General features: G+C 37.3%; 1 protein-coding gene across 1 annotated transcript; it reads left to right on the top strand.

Annotated features, from left to right (window-relative positions):
* Window positions 1-486: 486 nt before the first annotated feature.
* SST (somatostatin) lies at window positions 487-1,970 on the top strand. The gene is made up of 2 exons (XM_032171885.2): window positions 487-729; window positions 1,605-1,970. Exons 1-2 carry the CDS (start codon window positions 592-594, stop codon window positions 1,815-1,817), a joined length of 351 nt encoding a protein of 116 aa, XP_032027776.1. The 5' UTR covers window positions 487-591; the 3' UTR covers window positions 1,818-1,970.
* The last annotated feature ends 17,358 nt before the right edge of the window (window positions 1,971-19,328 follow it).

Here is a 19,328-nt window from a genome sequence, read left to right as displayed (position 1 = left end):
TTCATTCTCAAATCTGTTATTAGAGGAATGATTCTGATCTGCACCTGGCATACACATGCCCTTTTGCTTGTTGGGCCTTCCTAAAATGTTAGAGTATGATGACAGATGGAGTTGTCTGGGTACATTTATGTGCATTTAAGGGTGATAGTGATGTGCTCTTTAAGAGCTGAGTGTTTGAGCCTCTGTTTGTGTGTAATTGAGTGTGCATATGTGGGAGTGAAATTATGGAATGTGTATGCTCATAGCACTGAGTGAAAATAAAAGATTGTATAAATCGTGTGGCATGTGGAATTGTGTGTGCCTGTGCGTGTGCAGTATTTTTTTTTTTTTTTTAAGTAAGCCACTTTAGATCTTGTCGTCTCCCCTGTCTTCTGTGATTGATTTTGCGAGGCTAATGGTGCGTAAAAGGGCTGGTGAGATCTGGGGGCGCCTCCTAGCCTGACGTCAGAGAGAGAGTTTAAAACAGAGGGAGACGGTTGAGAGCACACAAGCCGCTTTAGGAGCGAGGTTCGGAGCCATCGCTGCTGCCTGCTGATCCGCGCCTAGAGTTTGACCAGCCACTCTCCAGCTCGGCTTTCCCGGCGCCTCGAGATGCTGTCCTGCCGCCTCCAGTGCGCGCTGGCTGCGCTGTCCATCGTCCTGGCCCTGGGCGGTGTCACCGGCGCTCCCTCGGACCCCAGACTCCGTCAGTTTCTGCAGAAGTCCCTGGCTGCTGCCGCAGGGAAGCAGGTAAGGAGACTCCCTCGACGTCTCCCGGATTCTCCAGCCCTCTCTAAGCCTTGCTCCTGCCCCATTGGTTTGGACGTAAGGGATGCTTAATCTTTCTAAAGAGTTTCGGTGATTTTCTGGGTCCCTCAGCTCCCAAAGCTCTTGAGAAAACTTTCAAAGGCTAGAATCCCCTTCTAACTCTTTTTTTCCCCATGATAAGCGCAGTCGGTCACAGTTCAGGTGAGTTCTTACTTGGCATTCAAGAAAATTCCAAGACCTGGGTAGTTGGGCACGAAGCGATGATGGCGTCTATCCCTGGTGCTGACCCTGGGAAGCGCTGACCCAGGTGCTGAAACACAGACCTCTGAAGCTGCTACCTCTTAGCGTACCTCATTTCCAAACGTCGGGACTAGGGCAAAGGGGCAGTCTAAAGACCGAACGCCGTATGCTCGAGGTTGTGAGAAGTCTCGTTCCCTACAGTTTACTTGGTAAAAATGGTAAAACAATTCTACTTTGTAGCTCGTGACATGAAAATTGAATTAAACTGTTGGCACACACTTTATCTTACCAGAATGGTGTGTGTGTGTGTGTGTGCGTGTGTGCGTGTGTGTGTGTGTGTGTGTGTGTGTGTGTGTGTGTGTGTGTTAAGTCTACAGGGACAGAAAGGTCGCAGAAACATTTGAACTCTTAAAGCCTTTTTGTGTAACTTGGTAATTATAGCAACTATCCTTATTTTTATATCCTTGATTGATTTTAAATGTGACAAAAAATACGCAGCTGTAAAAACTGGATTTTGTGTGTGACCAATCTGTTCTTTAATTTAGGCTTTTCAAATTTTTTCCATTGTCCTCCCCACTTCTCTTTCTCTCTTTTTCTATGCCTTCTGCCCTATACAGGAACTGGCCAAGTACTTCTTGGCAGAGCTTCTATCTGAACCCAACCAGACAGAGAATGATGCCCTGGAACCTGAGGATCTGTCCCAGGCTACTGACCAGGATGAAATGAGGCTTGAGCTGCAGAGATCTGCTAACTCCAACCCGGCTATGGCACCCCGAGAACGCAAAGCTGGCTGCAAGAATTTCTTCTGGAAGACTTTCACATCCTGTTAGCTTTCTTAATTAGTATTGTCCATATCAGACCTCTGATCCCTCGCCCCCACACCCCATCTCTCTTCCCTAATCCTCCAAATCTTCAGTGAGACCCTTGCATTAGAAATTGAAAACTGTAAATATAAAATAAAATTATGGTGAAATTATGAAAAACGTGAATTTGATTTCTATTGAGTAAATCTTTCTGTTCAATAATACATAATAAGCTTGATTGGTGGTTTCAGTAAAGTTATTTGAGACAGGCACTCCAATGTTCACAAACATCTATTTAAAATTCTCGGTGGCAATAAAGTTTACTTTTTAAATGATAACTATTATAACATGAGTCATTTTAAACAGAAATAATTTCACATAACTCTATGCAGTCAAACTTTAATTCAATGATAATTACTGGGAGAGGCTGACATAAACATTAATTACATATTAAATACACCTAAATTATATGTTGGACTATTGAAATGAGTGTGTATGAATAGTTAGGCTGAAAAATCCAACTATCTACCAGGTTGATATGTAAAATATATAACATATGAAAAGATGGAAGGAAAAAAGTCATTTAGTGGTTAAGAAAAAATCTGGCTTAAATAGCTAAAATGAGGTTCTGAATTTGTTTCTAGTTTGTAAACATTTACCTAGAGAAATACCATTGCTTTTGTATCTTCTTTGACAGTCCTCTCTAATTGAGCAGTGCTAAATTACTGTTTTAAAAACAAGCTTTTAAGATATTTTTTCTCAGGGAGAAATGTCACTTTTATTATAAGATTCCTTCTGGAAGTACTATAGGTTGCAAGAAACCCATATTGGCTTGCCTCACTGAATGCTATCTATATTGCAGGTATTGGAGCTCAAAATCATAATTATGAAATAGCTGAAGGAGACATCTCAAGTCTTCTCTTGATTTTATCAATATGGGAGTCAAATAAAAACACAAAAATTATTCTCAAACACTCAGTAAAGGTGGTAGTCTTATAACAACATGCTAAATGGGATCACTCAAGACAGAATGAACACACTGCTAATTTAACTTCCCAAGACCTAAAGAGATATCCTTTGGGGGATGTGTGTTTTAGCTATAAACTGCATTTCTGCATAGCTACTGGAATAAAAACCAAACATAAATATGTAGGTTCAAGATAAATCCTTGTAGGATAAACTAACTGATAGTATCATATAAACATTTAAGAGGAGCTTAGTATTTTATAGAAAATATTTGTGTTAGATAATACACATTTGAATGTGGCTGGCTTAGAGGAAGTTAATTTCTAACAGCTGATCAAACAAGAGAAAAAAAGCCAAGCCACTATACTAATCTCTGTGAAAACAGAACATCCTTTGATGTTCTGGTATATCTTTTATTTACAAGACCTTTAGGTGTGGGGATTAATGCATGTCCACTTATGGGATCTATCTGTGCTAAAGGCCTTATGTACATCTGGCTACCAAAAACTCAGTGGAGTAATAGCATCATACTATAATTAAAGCACAGATGAGAACACAACTTAATGATTTTCTGGGCTGTGTATGAGTGTCAGGGGATTTTGAGTTTTTAGTACCATCTTTGTTGTCAGTTCTCAATAGTAGTATGAAAATAATTGGCTTGGGAGGCTGAGGTGGGTGTATCATGAGGTCAGGAGATCGAGACCATCCTGGCTAACACAGGAAACCCCGTCTCTACTAAAAACAAATACAAAAAATTAGCCAGGTGTGGTGGCGGGTGCCTGTATTCCCAGCTACTCGGGAGGCTGAGGCAGGAGAATGGCGTGAACCTGGGAGGCGGAGCTTGCAGTGAGCAGAGATCGCACCCCTGAACTCCAGCCTGGGCAACAGAGTGAGACTCCATTTCAAAAAAAAAAAAAAAAAAAGAAAAGAAAAAGAAAATAATTGGCAAGAATTATGTAGTCATATACTCACATATATACATATTTTTAATTTACAGCTTAAATTGAGTAAAATATCTGAACATAATCAACTATCTTTCAGCCTCAGTTTGCCTACTTCTCTAAGCAGACGGTTGTATTAGAAAAGGCACTCACATCTCTTTTAGATGTGACTGCAGACTGACATTTTGTGCTTTGACATTGAAAAGGGTGCTCAAGGATTGCTGATCTTGGGCTGTTTTAATTAATATGTAAAGTATAGCTTTGTTTTGCTTTGTTTTATATATACAGAGGGTCTTACTTTTTACTTCCTATTTAGTTCATTTGAGTTCCTTTTAAGTCTGATTCACTGAAAGAGTCTAGCATTCTAGCCTGTTTATTATCTAGCCAGAGTGAATCATCTATATATTTTCCTTCTTCCATGCCACAATCACGTGCTTCAGCCATACTGAGCAGCCTGGTATTTCTTTTAATGGAAAAAAATGGGTTAGGTATTCTTTACTCCTGGACCTTACTTTCCTCACCTGAAAATAGGCATACAGCAGAACTAATCCCTTGCATTTATGAGGATTCACTGAGACCATGTATTTAAAGTTCTTAGTACATGCTGAACAGTAAATAAATGTTAGATGTTACAACTGATGTCAACTTTTTTCTCATATGTGGTATGCTTTCCAGCCTCTCTTTCTTTGCCTTTGCTACTTCCTGCTGTTTCCACAGGACAAACCTAATCTAGCCTTGAAGGTCCATATTACATACTTCTTGCCCATAAAATTCTTGCTTTATACCCTCAGGTGGAATATCTGCCTTCTCTGATATGTGTCTTAATTTGTGTCTCTTTCATGTTGCTTACTTATCACTTTGAACCATTCATGATCATTGTATGAATGCATGCAGGAGAGTGAGTGAGTGTTTGTGTGTGAAATTACTTTGAATAGATATGTGTCTGATTCATATGTATGCTCCACTCAGTATCTCATACAGTGTCTTATGTATAACAGTGTCTCAGTGCTCATTGAAAAAGTGAATGAATAATCTATGAACTTACAATGTCTAGTGAACTAAACCTCTGTGTACTAGGGGGCAACATTCTTATTGCTTTAGTTCGCATAGGAAAACAACATTAGTGGCCATTCTATGTGATGCTAGTGTGATGACAGAAATAGCACATGGTTATGATTTTAACAACCACTGAAGCTTGTGGTTAGCAGACTCAGTCATGTTGGAAGCTTCAACCAGTTCAATTTTCCTTAACCATGGTACAAAGCCCTTGGTAGGGCTGATTAACTGTCCACCAACTATGGGGCTCACAGTTATAGAAAACTGGATTCACTAACCCTTTTCTCACATTTGTTTATTTCAAGATCATGTAGATCCATTTTTGACCCTAATACATGGCCAATTTTCTTGGCCTTGACTGAAACTATTCTCAACATACTGACAATTCAGTTTTATAGTGACACAATGTATACCTTTAATTCTAAGTATCCAATATGAAAGGAGGCTCAGAAATGATATTGTCCTCACCACTTATGTTACTGCAAGACGACTTGGAGAGATTAAGGTATCTGTCTAAGATAACAGTAAGTTGACACAGAGTTTGGACAAAGCTAGACTCTCCCTCTCCTATCTCAGGGTTATTTTGATTATTCCACTACACTGCCCCTCAAGGAATCTACCATTCTAGATAACTACTATGTTTTAATAGTCTGATGTGAATACTAATTTTATTCCTGGAGCTTCCTTACCCTCCACTAAACAACTTGTTTTCTTCTGAAAGGGAACAAGACAATTGGTACAAAATAACTTGTACATTAGGAAAAAGTGGTAAAGGCATTGAATAGGAAGAAAAGAAACTCAAGGGACTGTCTTTCACTAGATTAGACCCAAGAAATAAAGGATGTTTCTGTCCTGGAGTGGAAAAAAAGAGGCTGTCCCAGAAAATACAAAATTTTTAAAATAAAGAGATAGTAGTGTGCCTTGAGAGGTAGTCTTCAAATCAGTCATGGTTTACAACCACAAAACTAAGAAGAAAACACTTTGATGACCACACCTCTGACTGTTTAGTAAATGAGAATGAATGCTTTAATTCCAGGGGTTCTGCTTTTTATTACCTAAAATGTGCCTCAATGTCAAGGATGTGCTGGAAACTGGGAAACAAAGTTTAAATGTCAAGGACCCTGCTTTCAGGAAGCTGAGTCTAATAGGTAACATACATTCATAAAAAATAACCAAATGCTATAATGGAGGTTTGTACAGAGTGCTAGGAAATGACTTCTGTAGGAGCTAGGAAAAGCTGTCAATGACTCCTCTCTCTCTCTCTCTCTCTGTCTCTCTCACTAAACTATTCTTCTTAATAGTTTTTAATTATGTTTTAAAGTATAAGCGGTTTTATTCTGGATGAAATGAATAAGTTATACCTATAATGATGTCGTATACACTTTGATAACAATCTACATTAGCTTGAAATGAGTTAATATTTCTCTTTTGCATATGAAGAAGCTGAGAATCAAAGAGATTAAGTAACTTGCCAAAGATGTCCCCAGCTGCTTAAAGGTAGAGATGAAACCAGGTCATCCGATTTCCAATCCAGTGCTCTTCGTACTATATCTTAGGGAAAAGAGGAGAGTTAAAGGAAAATTGTAACTTGCTGGGCAAATTAAGAATAGATCAGCTCTAACTTAGCTCTTCACTTTATAATACAAATGGGTATTACTACTCTATTATTGTTAGAGAAGAAAGTGATTTAGGCTCTGGGGTAGGGATTTAATTTTGTGACTTTATTAGGGGCATTATTTCCAAGAAATTGTTTGTAACCTTTCTTCTCATATATTCAATGTCATAGCTTTAACTTTACTAAATGAATGAATGGATAAACAAATAAAAAATAAAATCAGTGACCTCTGGTTTTAAGCACTCCTTTTCTCATTCAATTCCCCATACACAGCTTTTAGTACAACTCAGGATGCGGGCACATTTAGCTTGAAGCAATTACAAATCGACTGGCCACAGTCTTTGCTGCACAGGCTATGATATCTGCCTCCGTCATGACTCACCCTCTACCTTGTAGGTGTACCTGTAAAAAGTTGGCCTGTGCCGAAATCTGAAGACCCGAGTATTTCTTTTTCGAAATGTATAAATGAGGTTAACTTTTATATAAGTAAGCATTTATGCCATTGAAGTTGATATACCTCCCAGGGTCTCATATGAATATTCTAGGTCACATAAGTAGTAAAGGGTCTCATATAAATATTCTAGGTCATAGAAATTGTCATTTTATTTCTGTTAGCTTCACATGTCTTCAGAATCTGGTACATTAGGATGATGAAGTTGTTATCCAGATATTAAATAGTACTATTAATATAAATAATATTTCAAGGAAATTCAGACATTTAAGGTAAAGTTCAAATAGTTAAGAAAGATAATGCATTTCTAGTTAATTGCTGCTTACTCCTATCTTTCCTGTATAAAAAACCTGAAAGTACATTTTTATTTCCAATGCTGCATGAAGGTCAGATGACACACTTTATGAAGGAAAATATTAAACTGCCCTAAAACTGCTGTCCTTGGGTATCAATTTGTTCAGCTATAAAATGCACATCATTAGAGTTAAAATTCACAAGTTAAAAAAGGACATAATTTTCCCCTCACTTTTCCATGTACATTTACTCACCCCCCAAACAAGGATGGAAAGTAACGATTTTACTAAACTTCTTACCACCCCCTTGTTCATCATCATTTTTGTTTGTAATTATACATGGATTAGCATGACGGACCCCTGTGTAAGACCCCTAATCAAGTTCTACAGTCTTTGCAAAGTCTTCTGGAACCTCTTGGCTCTCAGGCTCTTTCTCTCATGGGAATTACCAAACACTTACTTATGGGTTGCTTGTTTTATTGCAGCAAGCTGATTTCCGAAGTTGTTGCTGCTGCCTTCCATCTTCATTCTCCCCTCCTTCTTCCTCTTTCTCTTCCCAGTTCTTCTTTTCTAATACACGCTTTGAGTAAACCACTTCTCTGTGTATTCTCAGCGGTGTGGTTGAAATTGACTCCATTTCCAGTTCAGGAATGATATTAGAATGGATTAAGCCAATTAGAATATACCATCCCTGGGACATAGGGATTGATTCACCTATAGTCACATGACCATAAACTTCTCTGGGCACTACTGGGACATCTGATAGTTCTCATAGTGGATGAAGGGGTAGTCCTGAGAGCTTTTGTCAATCATATTGAGATTTTCTCTGCAGTTTGAAAGCCTGTGTTGTAGAAGGCAGAGTGGAGAGATGTAATAAAACTGGGTATTTTGTGTACTTATTAAAGTACAATATTAACGGTAATTTAAAAAAAACCTCACCATTGTATTTTTTTGTATGTATGCTCCAATAAGTTCTCTTTAAATTTTTTTAAAAGTCATTTGGGCAAGATTTTCCTTTACTTGCACATGCACCTAGAGCTATCTTGTGTTATTAGTGCTGTGTGTATGCATGTACACGTGTGTTTCTATGGTTATGTTTTTGTTTACATATTTATAGCTACTTATATATTGATGCTTATCCCAACGTTTCAACATGAAAGTTCTGAGGAAAAAACCACTAGGCTTTACTAGACTTTTTATCTTTTGAAAACTCTAGTATGTGACTGGCATATACTAGCTTCTTTACAAATGCCTTTGATAATAAAGAAAAGAACCACTTACAATTTTAAAAATATTTTCCAATTTATTAAAGTGTTCTACAACTATTATCTCACTGGATCTTCACACATTTTATAATTCTTAAGTTAGACAATGGAATAGTAATTTATAACTCCATTTTTTATAGATATAGAAACTGATGATCAAGGTATTTAAACAACTTGCCCAAAGTCACTGATGGCTTACATGGAAAAGTTTAAAATTAAGACTGGCTTTTCTGAAGAATTAACCCTTAAAAAATGTATGGCCAATTATTATTTCCCTTACCTGAGTGCTTTCTTCTCCAGACTAAATTCCTTCAGTTACTTTAACATTTTTTGCATAGCCTACCTTCAAATTCTCCTCACCACTTTGGATGCTGTGTCCAAGAACTGCTTAAATTAATCTATATTTCTTAAAGGGCAATATCCAAAACAATATGCAATATTACAAGTGACAGCTAATTAATACCCTCCAAAATGGAACTGCTTCATCCTTTTAGAGTAGAAGATGTTCCCTTCTATTAATGCAGCCCCAGAGTGGTGCTGCAGTGCTATAGCTGTTCACTTTTGATGGGTGCTATCTTGTTGTGAAGAATCATCTATAAACCAGTCCCAACTTTTGTTCTTGATCAAGTAGTTATAAGGAACCCCTTCATAAGGTGGTGGATATGGGTTATCTACCCATAGAAGAAGCAATGTAGTAGGTGTAGAGACTGTGGGTACCTGGGACCACTTGCTTATGCAACTTACTTGTGCCTTCAAGACATGTATGGGCCCTAAATCATACGTATCGTTCTCATTTGTTAATGAAATGCTGCTGTGTGCACCCAAGCTTATGGGCTGGTGGATCAGTCAATACTCAATTCCTGGAAACTCAGACTGCGGTGTAACTTGATAGACTCTGATCAAGCATTCAATCTCCACTAGGGTCTAGGGAGAAGCCAGAAGCTGTGGGTTTTTGGTTTTGTTTTCAAAGGAGCATGGTTATCTGTATAGGATAGAATAGATTAATTCCAGAACATGACTCATCATGAATCACCTACAGGAGCTAGCCAAATGTCCCCAAAGCCCTCCTATGTGCCACATACTATCCAAACAGGATGGCTCTTCTGAGAATTATAGTCAAAATGGTAGAGCTGCTTATAGAGAAGCCCAGACCTATTTCAAAGACTTCTTTTCTTCTAAGTCTTTCTAAAATCTGGGAGATTTTCAGATTACTTGATAATAGGCCTTAGTTGTATGTTCGAAAAAGGTATATACTGCTTCTATCCTAGAATCCCACTAGCTATTTTGCCTGTTTTTGTTAGGAGGAGAGAATAGGTGCATCTTACTTCATCTTAGTAAGAATATAAATCATTCTACCATGAAGACACATACACATGTATATTCATTGCAGCACTATTTGCAATAGCAAAGACATTGAATCAACCTAAATGCCCATCAATGACAGACTGAATAAAGAAAATGTGGTATGTACACATCATGGAATACTACACAGCTATAAAAAAGAATGAGATCATGTCTTTTGCAGCAACACCAATGGATCTGGAGGCCATTATCCCAAGCAAACTAACACAGAAACAGAGAACCAAATACCACATGTTCTCGCTTACAGGTAGGAGCTAAAGATTAGGAACACATGGGGCTGGGTGCAGTGGCTCATGCCTGTCATTCCAGCACTTTGGGAGGCCAAGGCAGGTGAATCACAAGGTCAGGAGATTGAGAGCATCCTGGCTAACACGGTGAAACCCTGTCTCTACTAAAAATACAAAAAATTAGCCAGGAGTGGTGGCGGGTGCCTGTAGTCCCAGCTACTCGGGAGGCTGAGGTGGGAGAATGGTATGAACCTAGGAGGTGGAGCTGAGATTGTGCCACTGCACTCTAGCCTGGGTGACACAGTGAGACTCCATCTAAAAAATAAATAAATTAGAAACACATGGATACAAAGGAGGGAACAGTAGGCACTGGAGCCTACTTGAGGGGAAAGGGTTACAGGAGGGAGAGGAATAAAAAAACTGTCTATAGGGTACTATGTTTACTACTTGAGTGACAAACTAATCTATATACCAAACCCATGTGACACAGTATGTACCTATATAACAAACCTGCAATATACCCCTGAACCTAAAATAAAAGTTAAAAAAAATCTAAATACGACCCAGACCACTAGACCCCTAGATATTTCACTAAAGTTGAAGGCCCTTGAATTTTTCTAGAGTTCGTTTGCCACCTTGTAGCATGCATGTGTCTTACCAAGATGTTTTGAGATGTTGCTCTATTTTGCTCATCTGTCTCAGTCTCCAATGACATCCATGTAATGAACAGGCACAATGTCCCGTGAAATGTAGAGGTGATTGAAATCCCTCCTGAGTAGATTATGTAATAACATAGAGTTTGAGAGTTGATGTACCCCTAGCTAGGATCATGAAGGTATATTCCTATCCTGGCCAACTAAAAGCAAACTACTTCTGTCGATCTTATCCACAAGTATAGAGAGGAAAATATGTTCTTCAGATCAATAGCTATATACCAGCTGCCAGGGAATATGCTATTCTGGAGAAACAGTTGCAATTGGAGTTACTATTTTATTAGTTTTATGATACCTCACTGTCATTTTTCAACATTCACCTGTCTTTTGCACAAATCAAATATAGGTGACTTGTGTGGAAATGCTACAGGAATTACTATCTCTGTATTTTTTAAGTCTTTGATGGTGACACAAACCTCTGCAGTCCCTCCTGAAATATGGTATTGTTTTTGGTCTACTATTTTGATAGGGTGAGGCTGTTCTATTTGGCTTCCTTTTGCCTTTTTCTACAATAAAGGCTCCTATTCCATGGATCAGGGAGTCATTCTGGGAATTCTGTCAGTTAGGGAGATTTTCTATTACAACTCTGCATTTTAGACCTTGGGAAGATCCACAAAGTTGGTACAAGGACACATTGTGCCTACTGGGAGATGAATCTGAACTGGAAGTTTATTGATCACCTGATATTCATAAGCTCCTACACTGACTTGTGGACAACAGTAGAGTTTTGATTTTGTAAGAATTAGCATGAGTTTGGAGCTAATGTCCAGTAATCTCCCCCAAACTCTGGCAATTTCTTCTTTCTTAATGTACAGCTACCCTGATAAATGCATCTGTAGTATACATTTTTGGCTGTTTAGCAGGGTTCTTCCTCAAGTCGATCAGCCTTCCCTCCATTCAAGGAGATCCAGTGTGTGAACTGGCTCAAATATTGAACTAGTTGAAGCGTTATAGCTTTTTATTGTGCAATTCAAGTCACCTTGATGTCCACTAGATCTACAGATACATATATATATACCTCTCTCTCTATATATATAATATATACCTCTCTCTCTCTCTCTATATATATATATATAATGGGCATATATATATATATATATATGCCCATTGACTTCAGTTTCAGAGAAGCCAAGATCAATTAAACAATACTGAATATCTCTGTAGGTCAAACCATTTTGACTTCTAATTTACCTCTACTGCTTGTTGTGGTAAGGACACTCACCTCATCTCTGGCTTTAAGCACCATCATCGGCCTCTGGATACCTCAGGATCTCAAAAAAAATGGACTCCCAGGAATTCAGGGAGTTCATTTTAATGGCAGTAACTTTTACTGTTATTTCTGACCTACAGAGAAGAGACTTCATGAGGCTTCTCAGAGTTCTTTGGGAGGCTTCCCATTCAGAGCCTTGGTAGAAGGACTTCGATATAAGGACATAAGTAGGAGGTGAATGAGCAAGTGTTACATGAAAAAGCTACTCCAGTATTCCAAGCTCCTCAATCCAGCATAATTTCCTCTATCATAAACCAATAAAATGTTACTTTAACTTTATTTAGTGTAAGCCACTCTAAGGTTTAGGTTCCAATCAACTAAGCAAGAAAACTATGAGAGCCACTTCTAGCCACTAGAGCTAATAGTACACATAATCAAGAATATCTCCTTAATAGACCCACGATAACCAATTTATTCTAATCTAACATTATATTTCTTTCATTCTTAGTATCCATTCTCATACAAATCTCTCAGTCTTTTTTTTTCCACACGTTTTGGCAAAATTGTAAAATTTATTTGGTGGTACTTTCTCAAGGTCACTCCTATACCTTACTGCCAACACGGTGTATCTATTGGGAACTGTTGGGATTTGATTCTATGATAACTCCAGAAACAAAGGAGATGGTGGGGATACATCCTAAGAAGAAAGGATCAGCAGCCCTTTTAAGGCAATCATTTTAGTGGAGTATTAAGTTTCTTCAAGAAAAGGGAGACCAACTTCTTTGGACAAGGGTAAAAGGAGACTTGGCAGAATTTAAGGGTTCAAGTTTGCCAGCTTCACCAGAATCTGAACACATATCCCCATCTCACCAATCTCCAGTGTCCTACTCCTCTCTAAACAACACATTTAATACAGAAGACCCTTTAATGTTATTAATTCAACTGCATTTAAGTTTTTCATTTTTAGAATTGAATTTTGGTTTTAGTTTTAAGAAATCTTAGCCTTATAGCTAAGGAGATAAAAGTCACTTTTCGAGTAACAATAGAAGCTTTCTGGTCACTTACCTACACACTGAGCTGGGAAATTAAATCCGTGGGCTCATATTTTTTTTTCTCAAGTTGTCCAGTACCATTATTCCCAGTATCCTCCTTATTTTCATGAAAATGTTCTTGATGGCAAGTACTTGGCCATCCAAAGTCTTGCCTTCTATAAGATATTGATTATTGGCATCTACAAGGTGGTAATTCAGGTAAATTTTTACATCATGGGCTACAAATACCCCCTTTACCACAGACTTATTAATGCCTGTAAGTATAATGAAGTCTGCTAATTAGATAACCCAGAACCAATTCATATAATCCATCTTTAAGGTCCCGTTTCCATGGAACAAACTTTGATACCAATTTCTGTATCAACTGGAATTTGATCAGACTCATAGAATCATTATGAGTGATATAGAATATAGGACTTTTAAGTAGAGATTAAACCTTACACAGTTGTGGGGGCTGGTGATAAAAGTTTATAGGAGGCTACTATGGGGATTGGCCTTAAGTCATTGTAGTCAACAGTGATAAAAGCTGAGAAGAAAAGCTGACTGTAAAGTGAGATGAACAAGAGAAACCTGGGAACTGTGCAAACAAGATTTCATAAGAATTAACTGGAAGTCTTATCTGTCTCTCACTGTCTCCAACCTCACCTACTTGAGAGGCTTGTAAAAACAGCTGGTGTTCTTGGGCAAAGATCTGTGTACATGCTTGTCCCTGGAGTCAGAGAAGAAAAATAAGGGGGTATGAGGGGAGCTGGAGTAGCTGTGGACCCAGCTGCTGCTGTAGGTCACTAAGGTGGCCAGCAGATCAATGGCAACATGTGCAAATTGCAGTGCCTGCTGGGATCCTACAACATACAGATTGCTGTTTCACTTTCACCTTCCAAATCTCATGTAAAAAAAATTTTTTTTGAGACAGGGTCCCCTTGTGTTGCCCAGGCTACAGTGCAGTGGCACAAACATGGCTCACTGCAGCCTTTACTTCCTGGGCTCAAGAGACCCTCTCACTTCAGCCTCCCTAGTAGCTGAGACTATAGGTGTGTGCCACCATGCCTAGCTAAATTTCGTATTTTTTAAAAATGGAGATGGGGTTTCCATGTTGCCCAGGCTGGTCTCGAATTCCTGAGCTCAAGCAATTATTTCATATCAGCCTTTCAAAGTGCTGGGATTACATGCATGAGCCACCACGCCTGGCCTCATGTAAATTTTTTTATATCTAGCCCTAACGTGGAATCTATACCATGTGGGGGATTCTGGAGAACATAGTTCCAGCTTAACTAGCCACAGTTGGTAAGAAGTGTAGGCTAACTCATTTATTTGAACTTCTTTATTGATAACGTATTTATTAGAACTCTTACTCTCTTGAGAGTACATTTCAAACACATTTACATTTAGTGATGAGCACTTCTGTGCATAATTAAGAAATTGTGTCATGGAAAATAAATCTGGAAAATATGGCATAAATGGGACCAACAATTATTATCTTCTTCTAATTTGTCTTTTCTAATTTGTCAGTTATCTGTGTAAGTAATAGACCAACTATTTGCATGGCCTAAAATGGCTATATTCTGAAGAGCATACAATTACCTGATGCCCCTTTCAAACTCTTCACCAAACAAGTTCAATTCTGCAGTGTAGAAAGTGCTACAGAATGCAAGAATGAAAAAAAAATTGTAGAAGAAAAAAATAAAATCCACTCTTAAAAATGTTAAAAGTAGCAGAGGAATTAGAGTGTCCAAGTACAGGGAAGAAAAAATAAATTATAAGATTATATTTGGAAATATATGTAGTACAGGTAAAATGAAAAAATAGTCTACTTCTTAAATTGGGGTTTGCAATGTTTCCAAGGCCTAACTATATGTTGTTTACAAGAAATTTATAAGCATAAAGACATAGATACATTAAAAGTAAAGGATGAAAAAGGTATACCATGATAATCAAATCAAAAGAAAATGGAAAATTTTGTATTAATTTCAGACAAAGAAGACTTCAGAACAAGCAAAGTTAAAGGGATAAGGAGGGGCATTACATAATGATAAAAGAGTCAGTCCTCCAAGAAGATTATTATCATTAGCACGTATGCACCTAACCACAGAGTATCAAAATGTTTGAGGCAAACCTGATAGAAGTGCAAGGAAAAAGAAACAAATCTACAGATGAACACATCTACAGATAAACAAATCTATGGTTGGAGACTGCAATGTCTGTCTATCAATAATGTGCATATCCAACAAACAGAAAATCAGTAAGGATATAGTTGACTTAAACAGCACCATCAATCAACTAGCATGAATTGACATTTATGGAAAACTTCAGCCAACAACAGCAGAATACACATTTTTCTTAAGCTCACATGGAACATTAACCAAGACAGACCACATTCTGAGTCATAAAACATATCTAAACAAATTTTTAGAATTAAAATAATTAAATAAAAAAAGTAAAAACATCATACCAAGTATGCTCTAAGAACACAATGGAATTAAACTAAAAAATTAGAACAGAAAAATAGCTAGAAATTTCCCAAATATTTGTGGATTAAACAACATAATTTTTAAACAACACATGAGTTAAAGAAGTCACGAAAATTAAAACATTGTTTTTAAAATGTTTAAAAATTGTCCTTGTAATAGGTATTAAAACAAAATTTTAACTAAAGAAAAATGAAAATATAACTTTATCCAAATTTGTGGGATGCAGCAAAAGCAATGCTTAGTAGAAAATTTATAGCATTAAATGGATGTATTAGAAAAGAAGATCAGGCCAGGCACAGGGGCTCACACCTGTAATCACACTTTTGGAGGCCGAGGTGTGCAGATGGCTTGAGCTCAGGAGTTCTAGACCAACCTTGGCAATGTGGCAAAACCCTGCTTCTACAAAAAAATTTTTTCTTTTAATTAGCCAGGAATAGTAATGCATGCCTGTACTCTCAGCTACTTAGGTGGCTGAGGCAGGAGTATTGCTTGAGCTGGGAAGGTTGAGGCTGCAGTGAGCCATGATCCTGCCACTGCACTCCAGCCTGGAAGACAGAGAGAGACGTTGTCTCAAAAAATAAAAATAAAAGAAGAAAGATCTGAATTAAGTGCCTACCTCAGGAAACTAAAGAAAGATAAGCAATATAAATCCAAAGCAAGCAGAAGAAAATGAGTAATAAAATTTAGAACAAAAATTGAAAACAAAATCAATAGAAAAAAATCAATGTAATCAAGAGTTGGTTCTTTAAAAAGATCAATAAAATTGATAAACCCCTAGCCAAGGTAACAGAAAAGAAGCAAGAAGACAAAAATGACAAATATCATAAATCAAAAGGGGTAATCGTTACTACTTCTACAGTAACTAAAAAGATAAAAAAGAGATATTGTGAACAGATTCATGTCTACAAATTTAATAATTTAGATAAAATGGACCAATTTCTTGAAAGATAAAAACCACCCATACTTGTACAAGAAGACACAGGTAATCTAAATGGGCTGATTTCTACCAAAGAAATTGAATGAGAAATGAATAACTTTCCAAAAATGAAACACCAGTCCCAGATGATTTTACCGGTAAATACTACCAAACATTTAAGGAATAAATTATACTATTGTTTACAATCTCTTCCAGAAAATAGAAGCAGAGGAAATCAGATAAAGCATTACAAGAAAGAAAATCTACACAACAAACATTTCTCGTGAATATAGATGCAAAAATCATTAAAAAAAAGTCAAAGCCAACCATGTACAAAAAGAATTATAACTACAACCAACTGGCACCTTTTTCCGAGTATGCAAGTCTGGTTTAACGTTCAAAAATCAATCAATGTAATCCGTCACATAAAGCAACTGAAGAGATGGCACAAACAAATGGAAAAACATTCCATGCTCATGGATAGGAAGAATCAATATTGTGAAAGTGACCATATTGCCCAAAGCAATTCATAGATTGAATGCTATTCCCATTAAAATACCATTGACATTCTTCACAGAATTAGAAAACACTATTTAAAAATTGATACAGAACCAAAAACAGCCTGAATAGCCAAGACAATCCTAAACAAAAAGAAAGACGCTGGAAGCTTCATGCTACCTGAATTCAAACCATACTATGAAGCTGTAACCGAAGCAACATGGTACTGGTATAAGAATAGACATATACACGAATGGAAGGAACAGAATAGAGAACCCAGAAATAAGACTGCACACCTACACATCTGATCTTCGACAAACCTGACAGAAACAAACAGTGGAGAAAGGATTCCCTATTTAGTAAATGGTGCTGGGAGAAATGGCTAATCATACGCAGAAAAATTGAAACAGGACTCCTTCCTTACATCATATACAAAAATAAACACAAGATGGATGAAAGACTTAAATGTAAAACACAAAACTATAAAAATCCTAGAAGAAAATCTAGGCAATACCATTCAGGACTTAGGCACAGACAAAGATTTCATGATGAAGAGTCCAAAAGCAATTGTAACAAAAGCTAAAATTGTCAACTGGGATTTAATCAAACTAAAGAGCTTCTGCACAGCAAAAGAAACTATCATCAGAGTAAACACACAACCTACAGAATGGGAGAAAATTTTTGCAATCTATCAATTTGACAAAGGTCTAATATCCAGCCTCTATAAGGATCTTAAACAAATTTACAAGAAAAAACAAATGACTTCATTTAAAAGTGGGTGAAGGATATGAATGGACACTTTTCAGAAGAAGGTATACATGCGACCAGCAAACATATGAAAAGAAACTCAGTATCACTGATCTTTAGAAATATGCATATCAAAACCACAATAAGATGCCATCTCATGCCAGTCAGAATAGCTATTATTAAAAAGTCAAAAAACAACATATGCTGCTGAGGTTCTGGAGAAAAAGGAATGCTTTCACACTGTTGGTGAGAATGTAAATTAGTTCAACCATTGTGGAAAACAGTGTGGTGATTCCTCACAGACCTAGAGGCAGAAATACCATTTGATCCAGCAATCCCATTACTGGGTATATAGGCAAAGAAATAGAAATTGTTCTATTATAAAGACACATGCACGTGTATGTTCATTGGAGCACTATTCACAATGGCAAAGACACAGAATCAACCTAAATCTCCATCAGTGATAGACTGGATAAAGAAAATGTGGTACATATATACTACGGAATACTATGCAGCCATAAAATAGAATGAGATCATGTCCTTTGCAGGGACATGGTTGGAGCTGGAAGCCATTATCTTCAGCAAAATTATGTGAGGACAGAAAATTAAATACAACATGTTCTCACTTGTAAGTGGGAGCTAAGTGATGAGAACACATGGACACATTAGCGAGAACAACACACATTGGGGCTTATCAGGGGAGGTAAAGGGAGGGAGAGCATCAGGAAGAATAGCTAATAGATGCTGGGCTTAATACCTGGGTGACAATTGAATAGGATCTGTGCAGCAAATCACCATGGCACACCTTTACCTATGTAATAAACCTGCACATTCTGCACATGTATCCCTGAACTTAAAATAAAAATTGGAAATTATGAAAAAAGAAAAAAAGAAACTGAAGAAGAAAAATAGCATAATTATATCAATAGACTTAAAAAAAAAGTGTTCGAGACCAGACTGGCCAACATGGAGAAACCTCATCTCTACTAAAAATACACAATTAGCTGGGCATGGTGGCTCATGACTGTAATCCCAGTTACTTGGAAGGCTGAGGCAGAAGAATCACCTGAACCGTGGAGGAGGAGGTTGTGGTGAGCTGAGATTGTGCCATTGCACTCCAGCCTGGGCAACAAGAGTGAAACTCCATCTAAAAAAAAAAAAAAAAAAAAAAAAAGAAAAAAAAAGCATTTGACAAAATCCAACACCTATTCAACATAAAAGAGCTCAGCAAACTAGGAGGGAAAATTCTTCAACTTTGTGAAGAATGTCTACAACAAACTTACAGCTAACATCATACTTACTGATGAGAAACTAGATGCTTTCCCCCTAAAATCATAAAAAGGCAAGTGTGTCCTGTTACCCCAGTCCTACTCAACATCATACAGGAAGTCCTAGTTAATGTAATATTATAATAAAAGAAAATTTTAAAAAGTATACAGATTGAAAAGAAAGAAAGCTGTTTCTGTGCAGATGACATAATTTTCTGTGTAGAAAATCCCAAAGAATTAGAAACAATAAAAAAAACTCTGTTTACAGTCCCACCAACAGTGTAAAAGTGTTCCTATTTCTCCACATCCTCTCCAGCACCTGTTGTTTCCTGACTTTTTTATGATGGCCATTCTAACTGGTGTGAGATGGTATCTCATTGTGGTTTTGATTTGCATTTCTCTGATGGCCAGTGATGATGAGCATTTTTGCATGTGTTTTTTGGCTGCATAAATGTCTTCCTTTGAGAAGTGTCTGATCATGTCCTTTGCC

The sequence above is a fragment of the Hylobates moloch genome, unplaced genomic scaffold, assembly GCF_009828535.3.
Source record: "Hylobates moloch isolate HMO894 unplaced genomic scaffold, HMol_V3 SCAFFOLD_13, whole genome shotgun sequence".
Taxonomy (NCBI): domain Eukaryota; kingdom Metazoa; phylum Chordata; class Mammalia; order Primates; family Hylobatidae; genus Hylobates; species Hylobates moloch.
This window is presented reverse-complemented; position numbering and strand designations above follow the sequence as displayed.